The sequence below is a fragment of the Lissotriton vulgaris genome, chromosome 4_1 (genome assembly GCF_964263255.1).
Source record: "Lissotriton vulgaris chromosome 4_1, aLisVul1.2, whole genome shotgun sequence".
NCBI classification, from domain to species: domain Eukaryota; kingdom Metazoa; phylum Chordata; class Amphibia; order Caudata; family Salamandridae; genus Lissotriton; species Lissotriton vulgaris.
In genome coordinates this window covers 1015563307-1015572495 of record NC_141691.1, presented here as the reverse complement: position 1 = coordinate 1015572495, position 9189 = coordinate 1015563307, and the positions used below count along the sequence as shown (strand labels likewise).

The window sequence follows — 9189 nt, the reverse complement described above, 5'->3', positions numbered from 1 at the left end:
AAGAAACAACCAGATGATAAAAACACGAACAACGACAGACAACATAGGATAAATACAACTAAGAATGACATGAGAATGCCAATGAAATGATGCCAAATAAGAATGACAGAAACCAAGCGAGACAGAACTAAACAGAAAAGAAAGAGTGGAATAAAACCAGTGAAAGAGTATGTTCTTCCCCGTCAGGACAGATCACCTACTTGATATTACATAATTAAACCAATTGTAAATGTCAGTCTTATTACTCTATTCTAATTCTCCAAACACACACCACACGTTCAAGCCTTTCTTATTTCTATTTATACAGAACACGTTTCTAGAAGATCTCCTTGCGAAAGTACACTCTAAGAAAAAAATGCCAGCTCACCAAAAACTATAATAAATTAATTAGACTCGGAGCCGTGCCCCGGTACCCCTTGAAATGCCGGCGTTGGCTGTAAAAATGCCAAACATATGGCTAAACGGCAAGTGAGATTGTTTACAGACAAATGTTTACTTTTGCTGCCGGGGCGCGAGAAGGCAACGCCACCTCGACGTGTGTGAGCGGGTTAACAACGGATCAATAGGGTGACCTGTGACGGGCCGAGTATGAATATTTGATTCGGAAAACGGCTTCTTGTTTCCGACAAGTGCCCGTCTATGCGGCCTGGGCGTCCCCGCATTATTTCTTAATGACCCCCCCAGCTGCCGCTCTCTGCTCCCCGCGCCCGAAGCCGTCTGGCCTCCAATTAGCACCTCAATGCCCCCGACGGTACTCTTTCAGGGACGAGGAAAAGGGAGGACACCCCGAAAATACGGCAGCATTTTACCTCATTGTCTCAGGCAGATTAATGTGCAAAGGGGTGGCGGCCTCAAACAATTGCCACCATATGTGTCGAACGCCCTTTTACTTTTCTGTTTGGCATTTAGGAGAAGGCAAATAAAGGGCTCACATTTGTAACACTTCACAAATGTATACGTGTTACAAAATATTGTTTTAGGCCACACATTATATTCATGGGTGATTTAAATAATGTGTACATTTAAAGGAACGTTGAAAATAAATATAAACGAGTTTATGTTTGCGTTGCTCGCCGTCTATAGAATTCAGAATTTATGTCTATCAAAAAGTGTATCCTATATTTTCTAGTGACCACTGTGACTATACCCAGTTAATTTCCACGGGAAAGTCCCTGTTTTCACAAAATCATTTGAAGGGTTTATGTTTGTAATTATGCACTTCAGTGTAGGCTAGCTCAAGGGAAAACAATTTGAAAATCTTCATTTGGTTCTGAAACTTCTGTTAAAAAGATAGCTCTTGGTCTTAATTTAACTTCGTTTATTAGACAAAAATATATGATTTAGACATGTTTTCTTGACGCGCTATTTACAGATCGAAATCACTCTATATACAGAAAAAACACAAACACACGGGAACATTTTTACCAAACAAACAATCCAAGATGGCGGCGGGAGGATCGAGGCCGGTCCAACGCCCCCCGTCCACTGCGCTCCGATAACGTCACTTCGAGGACTTCTTGGCCAACTTATTGCAAAAAAAGCAAAGACTCAAAAAAGTCCTTGATATGCCTCCCCATTGTTCGTCCCCTTTTTTGTGTCCAAGTCTCTGACAGAGTCTGTGAGTTTGATAAATCAGGCGGAAGGAAGTGCTGTTAAAATGCGCGAGGGCCCTTCTTGCTGAGCCAGAGAGCTGGGGAGAAAAAAATAAGTGCGTCAGACTCATTTGCAACAGAAAAGGAACAATGCATTCATTTCGAAATACATAAACATAGTTGGCAAACATAATTTCCCTTTTATGGGGCGTTATAACGGGCGATGATAGAACTTTTTGAAAAATAGAAAGTAGCTGGTGGCAGATTATACTGCAAGTCTGATGAACAATAATGTTTGATGTTAATTCCATTAGGGCAGTTGATAACTTTTTATGTTGGGTTGAATGTGTCTCGCTGAAAAAAAACATGGTGAGGTGGAGGTTCTGACAGGAAATGTCATCTTTAACCAGATAAACACCAAACACCAACTGCGAGGTGTAACTGGAATAAACTGGGTTTAGCTTCACAGCGGTTCAATTTTTTCCCCCCAAAAAAAGAAAGAAAAAATCACCAAACGGATTCAGAACAAGCCCGTTGTAAAGGGTCGAGCGGATTTTCTCCCTATAGAAAGTAACTCAAAAAGTGCTTCGTTGGCCCAAATCAGAATTAAAATTCACATTTTGCTGCTCACTGGGTACACTTCCATATGTGTTTTGTATAAAATGTCTGTTTTGTGTCTGCACCAACGCGAGCCAGGTAATGACGTTAGGCGCATCTCTACATATGACACTGTAGGAGTAAAACTGGATTCACTTCCCTGTGTGTTTTGGATAAAATGGCTGTTTTGTGTCTGCACCAAATCGAGCCAGGTAATGACGTGAGGCGCATCTCTACCTATGACACTGTAGGAGTAAAACAACTGTCAATAACTGACGCAGGTGCACTTACTTCTCTCGCACAGGCTGAAAAGGCGATTGCAGTTGTTGAGGCGGAGACAGAGAGTCGTTCCTCGGCGAGACGTCTCTTTCTGTTGTGAGAGAAAAGCAAAGGAGCACAGATTAGGCGAGTGCACAAACAGCAGGCAGATGCGTGCATGTGCACGAGAACACGCTTGTTCATACACTTACAGACTCACAGACACTCACACATGTTCTTTCTCTCACACCCACAGGCTGTCTCTCTCTCACGCACACACCTCACGCACACCCCTACCGCAAACACACACCACAAATGCAACGCGTTTGACCCAAAGCCATGTAAATAGAGAACAGTGGCGCGCGCAACTGCCTACACTTGTCTGTGTGATCAACTGAGCTACTTTTGCGAATTCCAGCCCTCCAGTTGCAAATGGCTTTTATTAGGGCCAGATGGGGGAAATGTGCTTTTGTGCAACGGTCTACATTTGTGCGGCAGTAGTAAAGGGTGGAGACACTCAGCTTCCTCACTAGAAAAGTTTAGTGATAACTAGCAGATGCCTTCATGCACCATAAAATCACATTTCTCCATGTTGCTTTAGTAAAGGTCAGAAACTGCAGGCAAGTGACTGGAGTCAAAAGAAATGTGCAACTTTCCAGTCAAATAACACCTAAGAACATAGTCCATACTGCTTGCTATTCTACAACTTCTGGATCTTAATCTGCAGAGTATAAATCTGGCAGGATCATTGAAATATTGGCGCAGGTCTGATCTGAAGGGACAAAGTGCAGGCTATGATCTGAATACCTAAAGTGCAGACAACGCTCTGAGGATACAGAGTATAACATGATCTCAAGAGATGAATTGCAGACTTAGACCTAAGTGGGTAAAGTGCAGGCCATAGTCGGGCAATGTAAGGTGCAGGCCTGGAGCAGAAGGTGTAAAGTTAAAGATCTGATCAGAAGGGGTAAAGTGCAAGTCATGATCTGGAGGGTTAAAGGAGGGAAGGGGCAAAGGAGAGACACTGATCTGAAGGGGAAACTGGGGACACTGATCTGAGGGGGTAACTAGGGACACTGATTAGGGGCTGTAATTGCAGGCTAGGATCTGGAGGCTAAAGCACATCACCTGAAGGGATGAATGACAGGCACTGATCCGAAGGGGTAACTGACAGACACCGATGGGAAGGGATAAAGAGTAAACAAAGATATAAAGTGGTAAATCAGAGGTCACTAGGGGGTAAGGAGCATTTGATGGAAATAGATGAAACTGACCCTTTGGAGACCCCCCCCTCACACACACAAACACACTCCTCAAACAGGGTTCTTGACTGGATGGGTGGTTCTGTGTAGGGCGTCACCTTACCTGGGTGCTTTGGACTGCTCCGTTCAGATGTTTTCTCGCCGCTCAGAGACACCAGGCCTGCTGTTAACACCGTGTGCTGGTTCTGCTGGGCCTGCAGGTGGTGCGGGTGGTGGTGGCCTGCGTGGTGGTGATTCACTCCCAACAGAGACCTGACGTTCAACAGAGAGCTCTGGGCAAGGAAGGCCCCGTTTGTCCAGTTGTGGAACTTGCCAATCTGGCAGGTGTAGAGTCCGTGGCTGGAGAGGAAAGCGGGGTGCTGGATCTGGGGGGGCTGGGGCGGGGGAGGCGAGGACTTGAGCGACGGGTCGGGGCTGGTGGCCGTCTCCGCCAAGGACCAGATCTTGGGCTTGTTGTGAGGGGGGACCTGCGCAGTGTTCTGGCCCCCCGGGCTGACAATCCTCGTGGCACTGCTCTCGCGAGAGTCCTTGTCCGGGGACAGGGGGGCCTCGGCCCCCGGGAAGGCCAGCTCGCCCGCCTTGTCCAGGCAGGGGTGGCGCTCGGCCTTGTCCTCCTCGTCCTCGTTGCTCTGCTCGCCGTCGTTGTCGTCGATCTTGTCGATGTCGATGCTCTCCAGGTCGATCTCCTCGTCGTCGTCGGCCTTGTCGGGGTCGCCCTCGTTGTCGCTGCCGAAGAGGTGGTCGTCCTCTTTGCTGCGGGCCCCCCAGGTCACCTTGTTCTCCTTCTTGAGCCGCCGCCGGGCGTTGGCGAACCAGGTGGACACCTGGGTGAGGGTCATCTTGGTGATGATGGCCAGCATGATCTTCTCGCCCTTGGTGGGGTAGGGGTTCTTGCGGTGCTCGTTCAGCCAGGCCTTCAGGGTGCTCGTGCTCTCCCGGGTGGCGTTTTTGGGCCGGCCCGGGTCCCCGTACTGGAACTGGCCGTACGGGTAGTAGCCGGGCGCCGTGTGGGCCGCGAAGGTGGCCGGGTGGACGCCGGGGCTGTCCTTCAGCTCGTACTGGGAGCCCTGGAAGACAAGGAAAGAGAGCTCTGGTAAACACCCCACAAAGCGTGCACACAGTACATTAATTTAACACCTCTTAAGCGCTATAGTGCGTTACTTATTATAATAGGCGCTATAAAGATGCTGGCAACCTAACAACTTCCTCGACGGGTTTGCTCAGTACTTTAGTTAAATACAGTTTTAAGCACTATATTGTTGGACCAATTATTAAAGGCGCTATGGAGATGCCCCTAGCTTATCGTTTTCCTCGAGGTTTTTGCACGATCAGTTACTGACACGTACACACACAATTCCCAGCGTCAGAGCAGGCGTACACTTCTGCAAAGCAGGCAGTTTAAAACTGCTTTTCAGTCACAGCTTGTCCCCCTCTTAGCAGATTCCACAGTTTGTACAAAAACAGACGTGCCCACAATTCCCAGCGGCCTCCCTTCCCCTGGAGTGAAAGGGAAAGTAGCGACGCGCTGGGGATTTTCTTAACTTTGGGCATATTTCAGAGCTGCCTGCCCACAGCCTGGATACACACAACAAGGGACTCTGGCATTCAATGGCTCTCAGAAATCACCATGACCCCAAGGGGGGCAGCGGTGGGGCGTGCACTCAGAAACACGCCGCGCCACGCTGGGCCGGTGACAGATCCCGCCATTCAGCTGGGAAGAGTTAAAATTATAAAGACAAAAACACCCATGCAATCCGCCGAGCTAGAAAGCGGACAAAAACTATTCGGGTACATGCCCTGTATATTTATAGGGAAGACTGTGTAACCTCAGCGCTACAAAGTAACAGAAAGCCTCCAGGCACTTTATAAAACCCCGAAAGAAAAACCACATTGAATACATTTACACTTTGAGCCCTATCTCAATGACTTAAAAGTGCGCACTGCTGGTTTCGTTTTACATTTTGGGGTTCTGCCTCAATACCTGTAAATATTTTAGGAGCTCATCTGACACACAATAAACACAAATCTTCTACTGCTGGCGATGCTGCGAGGAACTAAAAGCCGCATCACCAAATGTAAAGGCCACAATTTCTTATAGAAATTCAGCATATTTGTTTAAGAGTTTCAAATTAAGTTTTAAGGGGTCCTAGAAGGAAACATGTCCTGGGCTGTAAAGGTGGATTTACTCTCATTAAATGTGTTTATTTAACCTGGACTATCAGTAGACGCTCGTGTGAAGTATTTAAATGAAAATGTGTGTGTGTTTAGCAGCGGGTGTGATTTATTTCTAATCAATATTCTTTTTATCATCGGTGGTAAAAACACCGCCAGTCGCGTTAGTCCATCAGCTGTTTTGGTAAATTACATTTTATCTTTCTAACGACCTCATTAGGCCCCATCATTACCCTTAAAGTGGTTCGTCCTCCTTCGCATTCAGTGGAATTGTCCTGGGACCCTGTCCCCTCCCCCTGGACATCCTCCCACCCGAATAACAATCAGCAACCCCCGAAACACGAAATCTGGAATTAGCATTTATGCGAACAGGCCCCAGACGCAGGCGAGAGAGGGGCAGGCCTGTACTCACCCCAGAAACATAATCTGATTTGGTTTCACCCTCTGTGTGACAGATGCGAGCGAGGCCCCTACCACCCACATGTCAACTGTCTGCTGAAACAGGCTTATTGGACTAAATCGTATTTGAAAACGAGGCCAGTTTGCGCATCTCCGACACCTGCGACATTGGGCAGAATATTGGCAGCAAATTAGACATGCCGAAAAATACCGATCTAAAACCGATAGTTTAAAATGCCTGGTAAAAATTTTTCTAATGCAGTATTTCCCTTACATTACTTAATATTTTTTGGCAGTGCATAGGCGGCTCTACATTTGTGGGAGCACCAGTGCACACATCTTCCCACACTTCTGCAACTCTTCTAGGCCCGAGATATTTAGAGGATCTCTGGGTTATGTGATCCGTCTAATAAACAGAGTGCTTTGGAAGCTGCAATAAATTTTGTTTTATTGAAGTGCGAGCCTTTTTTCCTCTGAGGCGGGCAGGTTGCATTACAACCGCGATTTGATGCGCCCACACAAGATAAATATGAAATAAAAAGAATACTTAAAGCAAAAAAAATAATACAGAACAGGCACATTTTATGAAGCGATGGCACATGCTGTTCTTAAAATTTTGAGCAGTCCTACGTATCTCACATTCACAGACATGATTTCCGAGAAATAAATCACCAGACCAGAAACAATTCAGTGTCTCATCAATTATTAATTTCATATTTCCCTACAACAAAAGAAAGCGTGCACAAAATATCACCCAGAATTAAGCGTTGAAGGAGACTAAAAACACAATTTCCGACAAAACATAAATAATCTGAGTTAGAAACTCCTGCCCTGCAACAACCCCACCAAAGTGCATTTCCCAGACAGCGTCCCGTGTGCTGAGAAGTAAAGTTGAAGGCGCATTTCAGCGGACAGGGCCCTCCTTCGGCCTGGCTTCGCCTCCGGAAGGGCCAGTGACGGAGGCGTTCACTGGTCAGAGGTGACCAGGAAACGGACCGACAAGTTGCCAGGACACACACCAACACAACCCCGCCTGCTCGGTCCCTGTGGGGGGAGGGGGGGGGGGATCTGTTCTCTCCGGCCTCTGCGAGCTCCTGTCAGGCCTGACAGGCTCCGCCAAGGCACGGGGGGGCCTGCTCCCCAAAGCTGTTCTAAAGACGTCCCACCACCGCAACAACAAAAGCACACACATCCTCGGGAATGGTTCCAGATCTTACAGTGTTACCATATGCTCGAGCAATCTCATTAAATACTGCTTATACATATGGTACCTATGCGATGCTTAAATGTAGACACAGAATCAGGCGCGCGCAAATATATATAAAGCTGATTAATGAACAAAATCCTATATTGCACGTATAGAAACATTAGCCCTTCCACGTTGTGTTTATTACACACTTTAGCATGGGGGCCCTTCCGTATCTTAGACTGCGTTGTCGGCCCCTGACTCCCTTTTAAATAAGTCAGAGCAGAGCATGAAATTGAAGTGAAGGCACTCCCGGGTGCTTTTTTTCCTCCCAGGCTCACTGTGTTCCTTCTCACCCCGTTCCCTTTGTGGTCTGGACTTCCCCTCCCTTCCCTCGGCCTCCCCTGCTCCTGCGCCCCCGCGCCCACACTTACCATCTGCGAGAAGAGCGCCAGCTCGGTGGTGTAAGGCAGGAAGGCGCTGTAGTTGGGGGCGGCCCCGTAGGGCCCGTGAGCGGCGTACATGCCCAGCACCGAGGCGGTGAGGGCGGCCGGGCTGCTGGCTCCCAGCTCGCTGGCTCCACCTGCCCGGGCTCCCGAGGCTGCAGCGGCGGCTGCGGCCAGGAGTCCCTGGCGCTCCCCTGACGCGTAGACTGCTCCTGGGCCGGCGCTCAGGTACTGCGGGTAGCCCAGCTGCGGGAAGGACATGCTGCCCCTGGTCCCCGGCTCGGCGGCAGGCAGGCTGCACCCCTCTCCTCCTAAATCCTGTAGTCCGGGAGCGTGATCTGTGGGAGGGGTGCGCAGAGCACAAGGTGCGCAGCGATAGGATACTGTGCGCTGCGACTCCGCTGAGCTCCTAAATCCCTCAGATGTGATCTGATCAACTATTGAGCTCCAACTGATGTGCTGCCCCCAGGTCCCGGGCTGATCTTTCAGATACAATTTGAAGTTGATGCCTTGATTGGCACCCACCCCTGGGCGCGCAGGCTCCGCCCCTTCAGCAGACGGCGGCCCAGTGTATTGGCTGCCGTGGCCTCTGTAAAGCGAGCCGGGGCGTGTGCGTTTGTGTGTGAAACCGACACTGCCGGAGCGTGTGTGTCTGAAGGAACAGAGGCTGGCCGTGTGCGAGAGAGACAGATTGTGAGAGAAACAGCAAAAGAGACAGCAAGAATGTGAGAGTGACCTGCAGTCTATTCTTGATAGACAGAGTGGAAGAAGCGTTGTGCCTGTCTGTGTGACAGAAAAAAGAAAGTTATAACTGCGTGTGTAAGGGAGGGACTTGCTGTGTGAAATAGTTTGTAAAATGTAAAGGGTGTGTGAAACCGATAGTGTCTTTGGGAGAGAAATAATTGCTTGGGAGAGCCTGTGTGTGTTAAACAGAGAGAGTGTCTGCTTGTGATAGTGTATTTATGTCAGATTGGAAGTGTGTGTAGAATAGAGTTAATGAGAGTGAGTGAGAGACAGCTGTGGCTTGTCTGTGGAAAAGAGAGGGAGAGCGAGTTGCCCGATAAGTGCTCATTCTACGCACGAGTAATCGGCACCTAACACGGCCATGTCCTGTGTAGGCGTCCAACTCTCCCATACTTGCTGTCTATTTACCTCACCCCTAACCGCGTGTGAGCCCTGTTCCCCCTCCACACCACTCCCGCCTCTGAGTGTTCGCCTTCGCCACAGTGTGTATTTAATATGGACGCCTCGACCCCTCCCCCTCCTCTCCCAGAAGT

At 48.7% G+C, this 9189-nt stretch overlaps 1 protein-coding gene across 1 annotated transcript; it reads right to left on the bottom strand.

The window, feature by feature from the left end:
* Window positions 1-1309: 1309 nt before the first annotated feature.
* On the bottom strand, window positions 1310-8914 carry IRX1 (iroquois homeobox 1). The gene is made up of 4 exons (XM_086965268.1): window positions 7901-8914; window positions 3813-4776; window positions 2481-2559; window positions 1310-1690 (listed from the first exon to the last, which is right to left on the bottom strand). Exons 1-4 carry the CDS (start codon window positions 8171-8173, stop codon window positions 1633-1635), a joined length of 1374 nt encoding a protein of 457 aa, XP_086821394.1. The 5' UTR covers window positions 8174-8914; the 3' UTR covers window positions 1310-1632.
* Window positions 8915-9189: the final 275 nt, after the last annotated feature.